General features: G+C 43.8%; 1 protein-coding gene across 4 annotated transcripts in view; it reads right to left on the bottom strand.

Moving 5' to 3' along the window:
- LRBA (LPS responsive beige-like anchor protein) overlaps positions 1-18498 on the bottom strand; it is a 571438-nt gene extending 552940 nt beyond the window's left edge. For 3 of the 4 annotated variants that reach the window (XM_054029329.1, XM_054029332.1, XM_054029331.1), the window contains exons 1-2: positions 18196-18498; positions 17405-17885 (exon numbers count right to left, since the gene is read on the bottom strand). In XM_054029329.1, the coding sequence (XP_053885304.1) occupies positions 17405-17617 (213 nt within the window). In that variant the 5' untranslated portion in view covers positions 17618-17885; positions 18196-18498. The remainder of the gene's footprint in view (positions 1-17404; positions 17886-18195) is intronic. The other variant, XM_054029330.1, reaches the window with a different exon arrangement.
- Between the last annotated feature and the right edge of the window lie 1129 nt (positions 18499-19627).

The following is a 19627-nucleotide window of genomic DNA, read 5'->3' as shown; positions in this document are numbered from 1 at the left end:
TTGGATTCTTTCACCGTGGGGTGGTGTCCAAGGAGGAGGAGTGCTAGGCAGAGATGGGCTCTACCTAATGGAGAGGGAAGAGCATCTTCGCAAGCAGGCTGGCTAGCCTAGTGAGGAGGGCTTTAAACTAGGTTCACCAGGGGAAGGAGACCAAAGCCCTGAGGTAAGTGGGGAAATGGGATACCAGGAAGAAGCATGAGCAGGAGAGTGCAAGAGGGGAGGACTCCTGCCTCATACTGAGAAAGCAGGACAATCAGCAAGTTATCTTAAGTGCCTATACATAAACGCAAGAAGCCTGGGAAACAAGCAAGGAGAACTGGAAGTCCTGGCACAGTCAAGTAATTATGATGTGATTGGAATAACAGAGACTTGGTGGGATAACTCACATGACTGGAGGACTGTCATGGATGGATATAAACTGTTCAGGAAGGACAGGCCGGGCAGAAAAGGTGGGGGAGTTGCATTGTATGTAAGTCCGGTATAAAAATGCAGAAAAACCTGAGAGTCTCTGGATTAAGTTTAGAAGTGCGAGCAACAAGGGGGATGTCATGGTCAAAGTTTGCTATAGACCACCAGACCAGGGGGGTGAGATGGACAAGGCTTTCTTCTGGCAACTAGCAGAAGTTACTAGATCATAGGCCCCGGTTCTCATAGCAGACTTCAATCACCCTGATATCTGCTGGGAGAGCAATAGAGCAGTGCATAGACAATCCAGGAAGTTTTTGGAAAGTGTAGGGGACAATTTCCTGGTGCAAGTACTAGAGGAACCAACTAGGGACAGAGGTCATCTTGACCTGCTGCTCACAAACAGGGAAGAACTAGTAGGGGAAGGAAAAGTGGATGGGAACCTGGGAGGCAGTAACCATGAGATGGTCAAGTTCAGGATCCTGACACAAGGAAGAAAGGAGAACTGCAGAATACGGACCCTGGACTTTAGAAAAGCAGACTGACTCCCTCAGGGAACTGATGGACAGGATCCCCTGGAGAATAACATGAGGGGGAAAGGGGTACAGGAGAGCTGGCTGTATTTTAAAGAATCCTTATTGAGGTTGTAGGAACAAACTATCCCAATGTGTAGAAAGAATAGTAAACATGGCAGGCAACCAGCTTGGCTTAATAGTGAAATCCTTGCTGATCTTAAACACAAAAAAGAAGCTTATAAGAAGTGGAAGATTGGACAAATGACCAGGGAGGAGTATAAAAATATTGCTCAGGCATGCAGGAGTGCAATCAGGAAGGCCAAATCACACTTGGAGTTGCAGCTAGCAAGAGATGTTAAGAGTAACAAGAATGGTTTCTTCAGATATGTTAGCAACAAGAAGAAAGTCAAGGAAAGTGTGGGCCCCTTACTGAATGAGGGAGGCAACCTAGTGTCAGAGGATGTGGAAAAAGCTAATGTACTCAATGCTTTTTTGCCTCTGTCTTCACGAACAAGGTCAGCTCCCAGACTACTGCACTGGGCAGCACAGCATGGGGAGGAGGTGACCAGCCCTCCGTGAAGAAAGAAGTGGTTCAGGACTATTTAGAAAAGCTGGACGAGCACAAGTCCAGGGGGCCAGATGGACTGCATCCAAAGGTGCTAAAGGAGTTGGTGGATGCGATTGCAGAGCCATTGGCCATTATCTTTGAAAACTCATGGCGATTGGGGGAGGTCCTGGATGACTGAAAAAAGGCTAATCTAGTGCCCATCTTTAAAAAAGGAAAGGAGGAGGATCCGGGGAACTACAGACAAGTCAGCCTCACCTCAGTCCCTGGAAAAATCATGGAGCAGGTCCTCAAGGAATCAATTCTGAAGCACTTAGAGGAGAGGAAAGTGATCAGGAACAGTCAGCATGGATTCACCAAGGGCAAGTCATGCCTGACTAACCTAATTGCCTTCTATGGATGAGAACTGGCTCTGTGGAGGAGGGGAAAAACAGTGGACGTGTTATTCCTTGACTTTAGCAAAGTTTTTGATATGGGATGGATGAGTGGACTATAAGGTGGATAGAAAGCTGGCTAGATCGTCAGGCTCAACAGGTAGTGATCAATGGCTCCATGTCTAGTTGGCAGCTGGTATCAAGCGGAGAGCCCCAAGGGTCGGTCCTGCGGCCGATTTTGTTCAATATCTTCATTAATGATCTGGAGGATGGCATGGACTGCACCCTCAGCAAGTTTGCAGATGACACTAACTGGTAGATACGCTGAAGGGTAGGGATAGGATACAGAGGGGCCTAGACAAATTAGAGGATTAGGCCAAAAGAAATCTGATGAGGTTCAAACAGGACAAGTGCAGAGTCTTGCACTTAGGACGGAAGAATCCCATGCACTGCTACAGACTAGGGACCGAGTGGCTAGGCAGCAGTTCTGCAGAAAAGGACCTAGGGGTCACAGTGGACGAGAAGCTGGAAATGAGTAGACAATGTGCCCTTGTTGCCAAGAAAGCTAATGGCATTTTGGGCTGCATATGTAGGGACACTGTCAGCAGATCGAGGGACGTGATCATTCCCCTCTATTCGACATTGGTGAGGCCTGATCTGGAGTACTGTGTCCAGTTTTGGGCCCCACACTACAAGGAGGATATGGAAAAATTGGAAAGAGTCCAGTGGAGGGCAACAAAAATTATTAGGGGGCTGGAGCATATGACTTGAGGAGAGGCTGAGAGAACTGGGATTGTTTAGTCTGAAGAAGAGAAGAATGAGGTGGGATTTGATAGCTGCTTTCAACTACCTGAAAGGGGGTTCCAAAGAGGATGGATCTAGACTGTTCTCAGTGGTAGCAGATGACAGAACAAGGATAATGGTGTCTCAAGTTGCAGTGGGGGAGGTTTAGATTGGATATTAGGAAAAAACTTTTTCACTGGGAGGGCGGTGAAGCACTGGAATGGGTTACCTAGGGAGGTGGTGGAATCTCCTTCCTTAGAGGTTTTTAAGGTCAGGCTTGACAAAGCCCTGGCTGGAATGATTTAGTTGGGAATTGGTCCTGCTTTGAGCAGGGGGTTGGACTAGATGACCTCTTGAGGTCCCTTCCAACCCTGATATTCTATCATTCTATGAGTCTGCACCCCACTGACAACTCAGGCTGTCAGTGCCAGCTGCGGGGGGAGGAGAGAGTTCCAGCTGTCAGTCCCAAAGGGCTGAGCACTTCCTGGGAGAGACCAAGCACTCCCAGATCCCACTGGCTGTTCCCAATCACCTACCACCTATGACAGTTCTAAAAACAAACAGTAGAATTCTCCAGGTACATATTGAAAAACCATGCCTACAAGAACACTCATCCCTCATTCTCAGAACCTTATTGGAATATATTGGAGTGGAAGATATTACTGTTTCCCATCACAAATTGTTTCTCAGTTGAAACTGTATGCCAATATCTTAACTGTTTGTGAAGGTTTGGAACTTTACAGCACTATATAAATGCTAGCTTTTGGGAAAGATTAGTAAGATTATGATGCCAGCATTGAAACTGCAGTGAAATGGAAAGAGTAGTAATTATAACTGTTCATACGGTGTCACCAGTTGACAAGTTTGGGCTTATGGTGGTGGTTGTAGGGAGGAAGTTTGAGAACTATCTGCCCTAAATATGGAGTACTGCAGGTTAAAAACCATAGTCTCCACTAGGGATACTTTGTACTAAAAAAAAAAAAAAAAAATAGCAAATGTCTTTTGCTTTATGCACATGAAGTAGGACCCTCAGACTCCTGGCAAATCTCCTACAGGATTCTCTGCTAGATGAAAGCTGGATGTCTACCGTAATAGAAAAGACTGACCACTGAACAAGCTTTTAAAAGGCAACAATACGGTCATGTAATTGGAGACATTAGTACAATGCTGGATCTGCAGTATAAAATTAAGAATTAGTTAAAGCAAAATAAATCTAAATTAAGAAGTTAATAATTAGGTCAAGTTAATACCAAAAACCCTCATACAAAATATTATGAGCAGGCCAAAAAGGCCTTTAGGGAGATACTTGAATGGTAGAAAGTTAGCCAACTGTATACCTGTATAATGACAAGTTTCAGAGTAACAGCCGTGTACTCCTGTTCTTCTTTTTGTGTATACCTGTAATTAGGAATTATGAACAAGGTGTTTTTTCCCCCAGATTGACCCACTTGCAATAAATAGAAACTTTTAAAAAAATGCATGCATTAAATTCAATGCATGCAAGGATGCATTTGCCAGAATATAATCTTAAATCATCTCATATACAGAAACACTGAAGAGTGGCAAGTAGCTATTTCACATCTAATGACAAAAACTGTAGAGCTTGATTAATGCAACAATATCATGCAGCTGTCCCACTAAATGATCAAAGAATGTTCGGACTGTATAAAAAAAATAAAAAACTAGAAATGCCATTTCCAAATTGTATTTCTTAACAATCAGGTTAGAATACCATATTAAATGAGATTTATTTAGGAAGGGATTACTGCATTTACCTTTAATATGGAAAAATTGAGTGTATGTGGGGACAGCGCAAGATAAACCAAAATGTCCATAGTGTATCTGAGATAACTTCAAATCAAGACACCAAAACATATTTGGTAGTCTTCAAAAACTGGCAGCTTTGACAGTCCATATAAGACAAGTACCAAAAATCTCATTAGCTATCAATCTGATCTGACCTCACAGGTTTTAAACCTGCCTACTTCCACTTTACCAAGTGGAGACTTTCTGGTTCTCTCCTTCAAACACCCTGCACAATTCTGCCCTTTCCTAATAACCTAATCTTTAGCTCTTTCCATGTCTCCCCATATTTCCCAGTCTTGATGCCAATCTTGACACTGTTCATCCATTTCAACAGTTATCACTGTGCCTTCTTCCATGCCTCCCCTTAAGTATGGAATGCCCTTCCTGGTCCACAAAACCACTACTTTCTTCACATTCAAATCCCCAACTGACAGTCTCTTAAAACATTCCTTTGTACTATGCAGTGAGAAAGGTGTCTAGTAATAAACTTGCTACTTAACCCAGAAGTAAGGAGTAAGCATATAAACTTCAAAACTCCTAAAGTGAGAGAGACATATTGAAGATCCACTCCTATCAAAACCTGCAAGAATCTAGCTGACTGATAGTGGCTGACTAAGGGCTTGTCTACACCGGCACTTTACAGTGCTGCAACTTTCTTACTCAGGGGTGTGAAAAACACCCCTCCTCCCCCCCCCCCGAGCACAGCAAGTTTCAGCGCTGTAAAGTGCCAGTGTGGACAGTGCACCAGCGCTGGGAACTACGCCCCTCGTGGAGGTGGGTTTTTTAGAGCGCTGCGAGAGCTCTCTCCCAGCGCTCTACCGCAACTACACAAGCCACGTTAAAGCGCTGTTGCGGCCGTTGCCAGTGTAGACTAGCCCTAAGAAACAACTAGGTAAGTCACAATTTTAGTTTATTAGGTCACATTATTGTTTTATTGTGTACAATCTTCACCTCACACACATGATGTATCCTTTCCCTCTATTCTCTGTCTTTTTTATACTCAAAGTCCATTCTGGCACTGAATGTGCTTTATTTTAGGTTTGTACAACACATTGTGGATGCTACCAGAAAAAGCTACATGAATAATACAGTGCAGACAAAGGTCCACAGGCTATGCATACAGATATTGGAAGCTTTGGACCAGTTATGAGAAGGTAAAAGTACAAGAAAATTTTGGTCTAGCAGATTGAAGAGAAGGACAGAGCACCAGAAACTCCCAAAATCTGTTTCCAGTATGTTGGCTTAACATTTTGCATTCTACAGTATTGTAGGCTACTGGCTTGTCTCCCCAGCTCAGGAACTAATTGACATCACACTCCTAGCCCTTTGCCTCAGGGTTTCTGCTTTATTTTTTCCAAACACCATAAATTCAGCATTTCCCCAGTCCCTTCCCCAGTAACCTGATGTCTTCTGCAGTTGCATCTATTCCTTACAGGTTCCCTGCTCTGCTGCAGGCCACAGGAGCCAACCTGCTTCCTGTAGCTTTCCTCCCTCAAAAAGACCTTTCAGCCTTTATTAGGAACCAAGTGCTTGTGAGGTAAACTACAAGGCCCCAACCTGTTCTTAACAGGCTCTACCTCAGAACAGGGTTGACTGGCACCAGGTCCCATGGTGTGAAAAGGGGCAGACTACCCTGTTTCACCCTTTTACCCAAGGATCTCAGAATGCCTTAATTATGCCTTACAAGTCATCTGTCTGGTAGAAAAGCATTATCCACATTTTAAAGATGGAAAAGCTAACAGAGAGGTTAAATGACCTTCTCAAAGCCTCAGCAGTCTGTTCACAATCAGAATTAGCAGCCAGCTCTACTTTCTCTTTGTTCTGTACCTACTCTGCTAGATTGCATTGCCTCCCATGCAAGGCACAACCTTTCAATGCCCAAATTCCTATTTGCAAAATGAGGAAGCTGACCTACCTCATTAGGAGAGTTGGAAGGCAGGTGTTAAGCACTTCAAGACCCTTTGATAAAGGGCATTATGTGAGTGCTTAGTGTTCCTATTTTGAAAATCCAGAAAAACAGGGAATTCAACATTCAGATTAAAAAAAAAAAAAAAAAAAAAATGGTAAAGTATGGAAAAGTAATACCCCCCAAGAACCTTAACTCTGCTCTTGCATACCTGTGTACCCCTCCTTGTGAATTAGATATCTATCAAGTATCTCAGCTGTCTTATATGTTAAAAATCTATAGATACTTAGAGGTCTTTAACACTTTCTTAACCATCAATGTTATGGGTCTTCAACCCAGACCACTACTTTAACAGGTGATGAATACAGAGTTTAGGGTGTCAACAGCTTCAGAGAACTGACCTCTGAAGACAGTGAAGGGTTAAACCAGTAAAGTTTCCAATGAATGACTGCCATGAGAAAATCATATTAGGGAGGTAAACTTGGAGCTAAATATGACTGTGGTATATCTGAAGGAGAAGAGATGAGAAATTGATTTTGCTGCTTGATCAATAGAAGTTAACTTAGGGAAGTCTCTGATTAAATAGGTGGGATTTACATAGGTGATTGTGACACATCAGCCATAACAGTCATGTATGGAAACAGCACTCCTTGAAGTTCCATTATACTTATCAATATGTTTAGTAGTTTTGTAGAAACAAACAAACAAACAAACAAAAATCTTCCCACAGAGTTTTAAATCATGTGTTCAAAAGGTTTCCAACAAACTCATTTCTAAAAAACATCCCTTTTAAGTTAATTTAGAAGCCAAAGTTTTAGTTGGTCAAGAAGTTTTCTTCAACTGTATTTCTTCTGTCCCACAAGGTAAGGCTAGTTCCATAAACCAGATCGCTAAAGATTATATGTACATCCCTTTTAATGTGTGCTGGGGTATTAATCAGAGCCAGGCCCAGCCCTTTTCTTCACAGACAAATTCTCTGAATTCCTGCACATGCAACATGTAGCTTTGGTATTTCCTTTAAAAGGAAAAAGAGGTGTAACGCTCTCTCCCAGAACCTGGACAAGCGATATACACCATCATAATGGTGCATGCATTTGTAGTCAAGTAAGGTACATTTCAATGGGGTAGTGTATGTGACTCAATGTCAGTGTTGAAAATCGATTATGCAAATGTGTATGAATGATTTTGACCAAGCCTGTGCCATGGTTCATGGTGCAATTAGGTCTCATTTACACTACAAGATAGACACTGTTAAACTAAAGTTGAGCTAATCATGTTCTATTACTGGATTCTCAGCATCACTGGATTCAGAGTGTAAACAGGTGACTCAAGTACACAGGGGAACAGAACTAAGGAGTGAAAAGGAGAAGCACAACACTTCACAAACATGCTCAAATTCATTTTCGGTATAACTGAGGAAGAAGAGGTGAAGGAAAGCAAAAGGAGATGGTCATCCTTGGCACAAATTCATCCACCATAATTAAGAGTTAGTGGGTTCGTATTATGCTAAATTCAACAGAAAGAACATTAAGGGAAATATTTTGCAAGTATTGAATTGAGTTTTAGCTCTATGCCTCACACTGACTGGTGGGAAATCAAGGCAAGTCATACAGCTGAAGTTATGCATAACCATATAAATGTAGTGAGTTGACTAGTTTACTGAGATTTTTAGACTGCAAACCTAACTCGGCTAAAACCTGTTACTTTATCATGCATACTGTAGGTAGGCTGAAGTGACAGAACAGGGATAACTATAGCTAGAGGGGTAATCACCAGTGACCCAGAGGAGATTATGCTTTAGTTGCAATACACGCTTTCGTTTAATCTGAAATGCTGCTTTTGAAACTGGATTAGCACAGTAAAACACTAACAAACTATAAAACTTCATATCAAGCTAGGCCAAACAATGCATACCTACTGAGGAACTAGTGATCTACTTTGACAGCTGTGGTAAATGTAAAGGTGCTAATTTTATTTTAATCTACTCCAGCTTTTCCTTTTACACAATTGGGTACAAGTTTAAAAAAAAAAAAAACAGTTTCCATAAGGAAAAACCCCGATTTTTCCTTCATAATCACACTATGCATGTGTCCCAGTGGAGTAAGAATTTGACAAGAAAAAGAAGCCCCCAGAATTAATTTCAGAAGGAGATGGTCTGACAAGCGTTGTGGGGTTTTTTTGTTTGTTTTAAGTTATGGGAAGTAGCCTTCCCATAGCCTTCTTCCTCAATACAAAGCCAATAAATTACCATATGTACTCATTATAAGCCAAATATTTTTGGTAAAAAAATGACGCATCAAAGAACGGGGGCAGCTTATAAACGGGTCTACACCAAAATGTGATGATTTTAAACTCTATGAAATCACTGAATATCTAATACGTTGTCCTTTTGTTTACCTGGAGCGTCTGCAGGCATGGAGCCCCTCAGCTCCCTGTGGCTGCGGTTCGCTGTTCCCAGCCAATGGGAGCTTTCCCACAGCTCCCATTGGCTGGGAACGGCAAACCTTGGCCTCAGGGAACTGAGGGGCTCCATGCCTGCAGACGCTCCAGGTAAACAAGAGTAGGGTTACCATATTTTGTGCCTCCAAAAGGAGGACACTCCACAGGGCCCCGGCCCCGCCCCCAGCCCCGCCCACGCCCCCCCTGCCCCAACTCCGCCCCTTCCCCAAATTCTCCGCCCCCTCCCCGCTTCCCGCAAACATTTGATTCCCGGGAAGCCTGAAGCAGGTAAAGGGGAGTGGGGGGGAGGAGGCGTGGCCCAGGCTAGCCCCCCCGGCGTTTCCAGCCTGGGTCAGCTCGGGCCCTGGGGTGCCGGCCCCGGGCCCGGCCCCCGGCCGAGCACCCCGGCCCGCCCAGCACTGCTGGCCCCCGGCCGAGCACCCCTGGCCCGGCCCCTGGCCGACCACCCCCAGCCCACCCAGCACTGCCGGTCCCCGGCCGAACACCCCGGGCTCGGCCCCCGGCCCGCCCAGCACCGCCGGCCCCCGGCGGCCCGGCCCCGCGGGCCCGCGCCCCCGGCCCGGCACTGCAATCCCGGCTCCTGGCCCGGCCTGGCCCCCGGCCCGGCACCGCGCCCCTGGTTCCCGGCCCAGCACCACGCGCCCGGCTCCTGGACCCCGGCACGGCACCGCGCCCCCAGCCTGGCATCATGCCCCCGGCCCAGCGACCCCGGCCCCGCACCACCGACCCCAGCCAAAGAGGCCCCAGCCGAGCACCACCGAGCCCTCCCTCCCTCCCTCCCGATTTTCCCGGACATGCCCGGCTTTTGGGGATTTCCCCCTGGACGGGGATTTGAGCCCCCAAAAGCCGGACATGTCCGGGAAAATCCAGACGTATGGTAACCCTAAACAAGAGGTCCCGACCCGCCAGCGGCTTACCCTCACTGGCCGGGAGCCAAAGTTTGCCAACCCCTGAAATATAGGGTCGGCTTATGAAAGGGTCATACAGTTTTTGCTATTTTTACCTAACCATCTTGGGGGGTCAGCTTATAAACTAATGGGCTAATGAACAAGTATATACGGTATCTCAAGAATATGATATACTGACATTTTCTTACCAAAAAAAAAAAAAAAAAGCAATGTTTTTCTGCCATCACATTTGCCCATTGGCTTGCCTGCATGGGCATGCTCTTAATGTCAGTAGAAACTACGGCCAAGATCCTGCAATCTCTTGGGGCAGACCTTTAAATGTATGAAAGAATTAGGACCAATAGTATATCTGCCTCTTGGAAAACAAAACAGGCCTTTAAAAGAAAGCCCACAAGAGATCACAACCTTTGCATATAGACTGGGAAAAGGGGAGGGAAGCAAGCCAAATAACTGTCAGTCTATCAGCTTTGATAGTGTTATGTTTAACAAGTGATTAAGAAGTGCCAAAAAGTGGCCCTCTTCCTTTACACATGGGCAAACCAGCTCTTGTCCTCTTCCTTTTTATAACTTACATATGATAAGGTGACGCAGCAGATCACAACAACAAAGAAAGACCAGAGTGTTTGACCTGCTTGTGTTTGCTGGAGAAATGCTTAGTCAACTTAAACCCTGAGCAAAACCCTGGCACAAATTCCCAGTCCTTGGTTACACATACCACCACATTCATCCTATCAGAAGGGATGAACGCAAGTGTGCAATGCCAGTTGCTTAAGACAGTCAGGGATCTTGCCATATAGATGTCTATTTCTCAACACAAGTTAATGCAGCATAGCTTTGTAACATGCTTTGAGATCTACTGAAGAAAAGTGATATCATAACTAGGGACTATTAACAAATACTGGCCAATGAATAAGATTTCAGGCAGTCTGTTACTAAAGTTGCAGAAAAAGATACCCAAAATAGCAGTTATATCTAATACTGTCCCATGATAAGAAGGAGGCATCACTCAGAGGAGTGTGACTGATATTGCAAGATGCACATCTATATAGCAGAAGGTGAAGCAAGGGCAAGCTTCTGACTAAGCATGTACATTAGTTTCATATCCAGTATCATTTTAATCTCAAAAGTTAATACTGCAAAATGTTACGCAACTTGGGGACAGTAGGTAGAAAAGTAGAGTCTCTGAATTTGAAAACTTCATATTCTTCCAGGTCCTAAAAACCGCTGCCTCCATTGAGCACAAAAATTATAAATTCACATTTTGGCCAATCTTACATTTTGCATGCTGCCAACTGTAGAATAATTTCTGCTATTCTTTCAAGAGTTTCTGGACAAGTAGATAGTCAAACCGTGCTTCACATAAAGCTGTTTCCTTGCCAGAAAACCTGTATATGACTGTGATATATGGCAAGAAGATAAACTGTCTTTTATAATTGTGCACTTTTCTTTTTGACTGTAAGAGTGTCAATAGGAACTAGTTCTCTCCCACTCTACTCTTTCCCCCCTCCTAGTTGTACAGCACGTACAGGTGTTTTTGTTTGTGTTTTGTTTTCAAAGTTTGCTTCAAGGGGGCCTTCACCCTCTCGATATTGGTATGTTAATTAAATGTCTTGCATTAGCCCAATTTTGTCCAACCTTAATTTAAAAAAAATAAAGACCCTTATCGCATTTCATAAGCAATACAAACTCAGTGCAGCCTATTGGATTTCAGAGGTTTCCATGATTTCAAAGACTAATATTTGAACTGGAATGACATTTCCAATTATTGTCATAATTCACGATAAAGTGTCAGTTACACCGTGATAATCAGCATTTTCTTCACTAAACTATTTGCAGTTAAGGCATGATGAAACAGGCAATACCACATGCAATATGGGCTGAACTACTGGGCTCTCAGAAAGTACTGTCTGAAACTGAACAGATCTATTTCAAAGTTTCTAAGAGTGTAGTAGTGTCCCAATGGAGGTCAAGGGATAAACAAATCCTTTGACAAGCATGCTGGAAGTATAACTCAGTAGATATTGGAATCTTCCAATACATTAATGTGCAAAGGTTAAAGATTTTGTTCTCAGCACACTTGGAGTTACTGCATAACTAGACTGAACTATTGTTACTTATGCCAGCATTATCACTTGACAGGATTTCTATTTTCTAAGTGACCTTCAAAGGATATTTAAAAATTGGGCTTATGAATTTTTTATGCTTCTTTATAATGTATACTGAAATCCTCAAAAGTTGTCTTTAAAACCATTAATTATCAGGAATGTCAAGTCTGCTCTTTATTTTTGCTGGGCAGATGAACCTCATAGGGTTCTCCCTTAAGCAGCTAGTAAAATACAAATTGCCCAGTCTACATGAAAGTCTGAGAACATGTTTAAAAACCCATATTTCATCCTAGTTTAGACATTCCTTTAGAGTGTAGTTCTGCTATGAACAGTGACTATGTAATGACACGTTCCTATTCAGCTCTGCTCCCTGTGCGTGTTCAAAGTCTGCTTGCTTTGGTAACAAAAATATGGTTCCCCTCATTTTATTCCTATCATCACTGCTGAACTAATACAGCTATGAGTTAGTGAAATGAATGAAGCCCAGTTCAGGGGGGAAATATTTGTCCTCATTTACTTACGTCCAACCCCCTACTGAGGGCTAAAATTTAACCTGAAGAATCTATTACTAGTTACAGAACACATTAGGACTTTCAGATCTCACACTGAATTTGCAGGATTGACAGAAGGGCAGACTTCTCCTTTTGCAAGTTATGAGATAATTTGCTCTGAAAGTAATTGAGACACATAGCACATCACAACAACATTCTTAAAAGCCACTTTTCAAATTAGATCAGCACAAGAGAGTAAGTATAAGAACATAAGAATGGCCATACTGGGTCAGACCAAAGGTCCATCTAGCCCAGTACCCTCTCTTCCGACAGTGGCCAATGCCAGGTGCCCCAGAGGGAATGAACAGAACAGGTAATCATCAAGTGATCGCCTATTCCCAGCTTCTGGCAAACAGAGGCTAGGGACACCATCCTTGCCAATAGCCATTGATGGACCAATCCTTCATGAACTTATCTAGTTCTTTTTTGAACCCTGTTATAGTCTTGGCCTTCACAACATCCTCTGGCAAGGAGTTCCACAGGTTGACTGTGCATTGTGTGAAGAAATACTTCCTTTTGTTTGTTTTAAATCTGCTGCCTATTAATTTCATTTGGTGATCTCTAGTTCTTGTGTTATGAGAAGGAGTAAATAACACTTCCTTATTTACTTTCTCCACACCAGTTATGATTTTATGGACCTCTATCATATCCTCCCTTTGTCATCTCTCTTTTCCAAGCTGAAAAGTCCCAGTCTTATTAATCTCTCCTCATATGGCAGCCATTCCATACCCCTAATCATTTTTGTTGCCCTTTTCTGAACCTTTTCCAATTCCAATATATCTTTTTTGAGATGGCACACAGCATTCAATATGGATTTAGATACAGGCAACAATATTTTCTCTTCTTATCTATCCCTTTCTTAATGATTCTCAACATTCTGTTGGCTTTTTTGATTGCCGCTGCACACTGAGTGACTGTTTTCACAGCACTATCCACAGTGACTTCAATATCTCTTTCTTGAGAGGTAACAGCTAATTTAGACCCCATCATTTTATGTGCATAATTGGGATTATGTTTTCCAATGACTGGAAGATAGCTAATGTGACATCGATATTTCAAAAAGCCTCTAGAGGTGATCCTGGCAATTACAGGCCAGTAAATCTAACTTCACTAACAGGCAAATAGGTTGAAACTACAGTAAAGAAGAGAATCATCATACACACAGATGAACACGGTATGTTGGGGAACAATTATTTGAGGGGGTCAACAAGCATGTGGACAAGAGGGATCCAGTGAATATAGTGTACTTTGACATTCAGAAAGCCTTTGACGTGGTTCTTTGCCCAAGGCTCTTAAGCAAAGACAGTGACAGATAAGTAACTCGTTACAAGACAGGAGACAAAGGGTAGGAATAGACAGTCCATTTTTACAGTGGAGAGCAGAAAATAGCACGGTCTCCCAAAGATTTGTAGTGGTACCAGTGCTGTTCAACATATTCATAAATGATCTGGAAAAAGGGATAAACAGTGAGATGGCGAAGTTTGCAGAGGATACAAAATTACTCAAGATTGCAGTCTGCTTTTGACATAACTAAGAGTTACAAAGGGATCTCACAAAACTGGGTGACTGGGCAACAAAATGGCAGAGGAAATTCAATATTGATAAATGCGAAGTAATGCATGTTGAAAAACATAATCCCAACTATACATATAAAACAATGGGGTTTAAATTAGCTGTTACCACTCAAGAGAGAGATCTTGGAGTCCTTGTGGATAGGTCTCTGAAAACATCCACTCAATGTGCTGCAGCAGTCAAAAAAGCTAACAGTTAGGAACCATTAGGAAAGGGAATATCATAATGCCACTATATAAATCCATGGTACGTCCATACCTTGAATATTTCATACAGTTCTGGTTGCCCGGTCTTAAAAAAGATATTAGAATTGGAAAAAACACAGAGAATGGCAATAAAAATGATTAGGGGTATGGAACAACTTCAATATCAGGAGAGATTAAAAAGACTGACTGCTCAGCTGGAAGAGAGACGACAGAGAAGGATGCGATAAAGGTCTATAAAATCATGAATGGTGTAGAGCAGGGGTCGGCAACCTTTCGGAAGTGGTGTGCTGAGTCTTCATTTATTCACTCTAATTTAAGGTTTCACATGCCAGTAATACGTTTTAACATTTTTAGAAGGTCTCTTTCTATAAGTCTATAATATATAACTAAACTATTGTTGTACGTAAAGTAAATAAGGATTTTAAAATGTTTAAGAAGCTTAATTTAAAATTAAATTAAAATGCAGAGCCCCCTGGACCGTTGGCCAGGACCCGGGCAGCGTGAGTGCCACTGAAAATCAGCTCACGTGCCGACTTCGGCACGCGTGCCATAGGTTGCCTACCCCTTGTGTAGAGAAAGCAAATAGGGAAGTGTTATTTACCCTTTCATATAAGACAAGAACCAGGTGTCACCCAATGAAATTAATAGGCAGCAGGTTTAAAACAGACATAAAGGAAGTACTACTTCACACAATGCATCCTGTGGAACTCATTGCCAGTGGATGTTGTGAAGGCCAAAAGTAGAACTGGGTTCAAAAAAGAACAAGATAAGTTCATGGGGAATAGGTACAGCAACAGCTATTAGCCAAGATGGTCATGTACGCAACCCCATGCTCTGGGTGTCCCTAAACCTCTGATCACTAGAAGCTGGGACTGGATGATACAGGATGGATCACTTGATAAATTGGCCTGTTCATTCCCTCTGAAGCACCTGACACCAGCCACTGTCAGAAGGCAGGATACTGGGCTAGTTGGAGCATTGGTCTGACCCAGTATGGCTGTTCTTACATTCTTAAGAAATTGTGGCTTTGGGCAAGTGAAGCTGTTAAAGGGAAGAGGGCGTGGTGCTTGGGTGCAGCTTCTCAGTGGGGATTAACAGTGGTTTAGCTTCTCAGCTTCCCCTGAACTGCACTCTGATCATGAAAGAGTGTTAGAAGCCATCTAAGCTCTGTGAACAGTAGGGACCATGGGTTCCAATGCCACTGGCTCTCCATTACCTTTAAATGATGCTTCCCTGTGGTAGAGTGGGCAGGGGAGGACTGAGGAACTCAAACGGAGCAGCAGGAGGGAATAGTAGCTTCTGTATTCCTGCAATTTTGCTCAAACTCTCCCAGCCACTCCCTGACAACTCACCTTTGGCTAAGGATCCTCAAAGTATGAAAAGCAATGTGCCAGAATACGGTGGAACTTCACATTTGGACAGTAAGATTTGTCCTTTAGAGCCCCAAATAAAGAAGACTCCACCAGCCATTCCCTATGAGCCTTCCCCTCCATGTGCGTTAAAGCTGAGTTTACTTTAGAATAAGCATTTGCAAAGTATACTTTTAAGAACTGAATTCAGCGTCTCCTAGCTGAGACATTTATGGAAACTTACTGATTATGGCTTGCCTCTACTCCTCTCTAATGTACACCTCCTAAACTTCAATCTCACAAATATTCTGGTGCTCATTTGTTTTCTCTCCTTGATCCTGTAACTTTTTAATACTAAAATAGCATGTCAACAGGAAATATTTTATTAATCTGAAAACCCAGACACAAATTTATTGAAAACTATACATTAAAGAATAACTAATCAAATTAAGATACTGTCAAAAGCCATTAAACCGACCTAACAAATGTAGATGTTAAGATTATTAGCGCTGAAGTACAGGCAAAAGCATATTGCTAACAAAATAACTCAAGTACAGATAGTAATTAACACCTAATATACTTTCTGCAGTAACAGTGACCTTTTCTTGTTACAAGTTTTATACTTGTTGCATGTGCTCCCACTTCCTGGTTTGTTAGAACAGAAGCCTCATTCAATCTCAGGCATCTATCTAAAGCAAGCACAAAAAACTAAGACTACCACCAATATGTTCATGATCCATATTCAAGCAGATCCTAGAGGCCACAAGCAAAAGTAGAGCTCCATTGTAAAAATGTAATAAGAAAAACAGTTACACGCACACCCAACACTTGGGCACCCTATATAGTGCGAGTTAAACATTCGGGCAAAACTGGTCCAACCGTTTGCTTAATATGGTATTGAGAGTGCATTACAACATTGTGCTGTAGATTACTCAGAACAAGAAATCCATTCAGTTTTCAATATTGCTTGTTATGAACTATTAAAAACGTCTATGTTAAAACCACATGTGATGGTAGTGTAAAGATGCTCACTCTAAGATGGTAACATCCTGTAACAGAGAGAGATCTGATGATTAATATTACTGTTTTATTATATTGTTTCTCTAAACAAATGCTCACTGTTTTCATAATTGTTTTCTCTCTAATGTTTGCATGGCAAGAATTTGTAAACTTGCTAAAACTTCCTAAATAAATACTTGAATAAAGAATACAAGGTTTTGTTTTTTGTTTAAGCTACTGCTATTTTGAGCTGCAGAATCAATACGGCATGCATCTGGTTACTTTGTTAATTAAAAGGCCATGTGAACAACAACTTTTACTAATAATCAAAGTAAGTGTGATTGACACCTATATTTAAATAAAAATAGCTTTCCAACCACCTTAGAATATGAAAATTCCATGCATAAATGGAAAGAAAAAGGATTATTCACTCACAGCCTTTAGCGACAGGCCCATAAACATTACACCTTCATGGAAAAGTTTTTAAAAAGACTTAACACGGTTTGCCATACTGTCTTTTTCAATTAAAAATGAACATGTTGAACAACCATGTATACTACATTACACTTTGATGTGTTTCTCAATTACTACTGGGAAAAGCTACAGCTTCCCTCAAGGCAAAAGAGATTGACACCTGTGTAGATTTTTTTTAAAAGCTTAATTTATAATGCATAGACACATTACCTTTAACATCTGCAAAAGTTGTAAGCAGCAAAAAAGAGAGTCTAGACAGAATATATTAGTAAGTATTTTATAAGAATGTAAATAAGTGAAAAGAAGAGATTCAGAAAAGGAAATAATGCAAGTATGCCCAGAGTTTTTACTTGCTTCTCTTGCCTGTGTATTTTGTTACTTTCCCTTCCACCTCCAGAAAGAGCATTAGAAAGATGATCTGCTTACCAGGTTAAATACAGTTTCTACAATATCCCTGTTGGATACTTCGCCAACTTCCACCAGTCCCGTCAGCACTGCAAATTTCATCCTGATGCCTCGGATAGGGACTCCTGGGTTCAAGGGCTGCAGCGTACTCCCCACTTCAGCAGCACTTCCTCCTTTCCCTCCTCCTCCACCATCACCTGCTGGCTGAAGAACCTGTTTGTCTTCACTAGCCATAGCTAGCTAAATTCAAATTATCACTAGCTGAGATACCAGAGGCACAGCCGCCACAGCCAATGAGGAGTGATTTCAGTGGCAGGGAAAGGGTCTCTTGCTCACACTCTCTTCAGGTCCAACTTGCGAAACACCCCAAGTACAGGGTGTGTGGAGAACGCTCGCCCAAACTTGTCTTTTCCTCAACAGCAGGGTTGGGTCAGCTGCCCCACTGCCCCGAGGCAGGTACGTAAAGCCCCGAAAGGCAACACGTCCAGTCGTTTGAAAGACCCTGCAAGGCAGACGTCCCCCCAAGTTACCAATGGCCCACCTCCTCCCCCGCCCCACAAAACAGGGACGGTAGTAGCCGAGAAGCAATTGCCTCTCCCCCGACCCGTAGAACTTGCCCCCCCAGACAGCGCTGGGTTTCTAAAGGGGAGTCAAGGCGACGCGCCCCATGCCCGGCTCTATTCCCTCCGTGCCTCCCGCTCCCAGGCTCCGACCTCCGCCGCAGCTGAGAGTGCAGAGCCCGCTGCCCCTTCGCCCGCTTGTGCACGCACAGGTGCAACGACAAACCACTCAGGAAGGAAGTTCAGGCTCACCCAATTCTCCTCCTCGCGTCTCGTGCGCCGCGGAGGGGGGGGGGGGTAATGCCCGGCTGAGGGGCGGGGAGCGGGCTGCTCTGCTCTGCTGCCCCACTCGCGAGCCCTTGCGCCGCTAGCCCCCCTAGCGCAGAAGCACCCGCCGCTCGCGGAGCGGGAAGGAGCTGAAAGTTTCAGCCGCCGCTGCTTCACCCTGCGGTCTCAATTAGCCCCATCTCTTCCTGCCTCGGCTGCAAACGCGGCTGCTCTCTGCCGCCATGACAGCGCTGAGCCCCTGGAGAGCTGCCGGGCGAGGAGCCGTGCGCCTGCGCGGCCAGGCACTGGTAGGCGGGCGGGGCGCAGAGCAGGGCACAGGGGCCGGAGGCCGCGCACGGCAGGTGAGCCCAGGTGTGCGCAGGTGAGCGGCGCGCGCAGCGGCCCGCCGCCCGGGCAGGAGCTCTGGTTGCAGGAGGAGGCGGTCGCCTGCCCGGAAGCAGCTGCACAGCAGCCACCTAATCCTGCTCCCCGCCCTGGCCCGGGATTAGCGGCTGGCGGAGTCGGCCGGGGAAAGCTCCCTCGTAGGGGATTCATTTTCAGTGTTTGTTTCTTGGTCGCCCAGACGCGTGTGAGGCGCCCCACGGACCCCGCAGCGTTGATTTACCTGATTTCCAGAGGTGATGCTGCGCTGCTCCCACGGGACCGGGAGGCGCCCGCACCTGTGGAAAGCAGGCCGCTGCAGTGTCCTGAAGAGCAAAGGGAAGGGGTGCAGTGAGTCAGGAGAGGTGTGAAACCTGGCTCCCGGGTGCTGCTCCTTTCCCCTTTCTCTCCTTCTGTAATGCGCTCCCTCTTCTCAGCTGTTTTTCTTTCCGATCCTCATCCCTAACTCCCTTCTCTGTCTTCCTTTCCTACCGCCTGGACTGAGGCTGCAATCCTGAAAAGAATCACCTAGCTTCAATCGGGCTCATATGTTTAAAGTTGAATGTGTGGGAAGTCGTGGGCCTACATATGGGTCAGGTTATTTGTGATCCAAGTGTATGTCAGATATACAAACTTTTGCAAAATCTTAGCCCTGCTTCTGTGATTAGAATTAAAACAATGGATACACTTTTGAAGAATTAAAAAAACTAAATAATTTGCCTGCTCTGTGCAAAGCCTGAAACTAACTAGAAAGAAAAGTGAAATCAGCTGGTCTGTATCCTCTAGCCAACCTGAGAGAAATGCTACTAGTAAGCAGCATATTAAATAATAAATTTAGATTGTCTTTAATGATTTCAGCTCTCAATCACCTAATGTAGTAGCATATATCATTTAGAAATATGTATATGGCTTAATTCAACTCTGGATTACATCGACCTCTAACGTTTTTAAAATCAGCCTGAAGGGCAGTGACACAAGGCACCTGCAACCACTGTTTCAGCAGGATGGCCACAGCATGTCAGTGCAGTCCCAAATG

This window comes from Malaclemys terrapin, chromosome 5, assembly GCF_027887155.1.
Source record: "Malaclemys terrapin pileata isolate rMalTer1 chromosome 5, rMalTer1.hap1, whole genome shotgun sequence".
Lineage (NCBI taxonomy): Eukaryota > Metazoa > Chordata > Testudines > Emydidae > Malaclemys > Malaclemys terrapin.
This window is presented reverse-complemented; position numbering and strand designations above follow the sequence as displayed.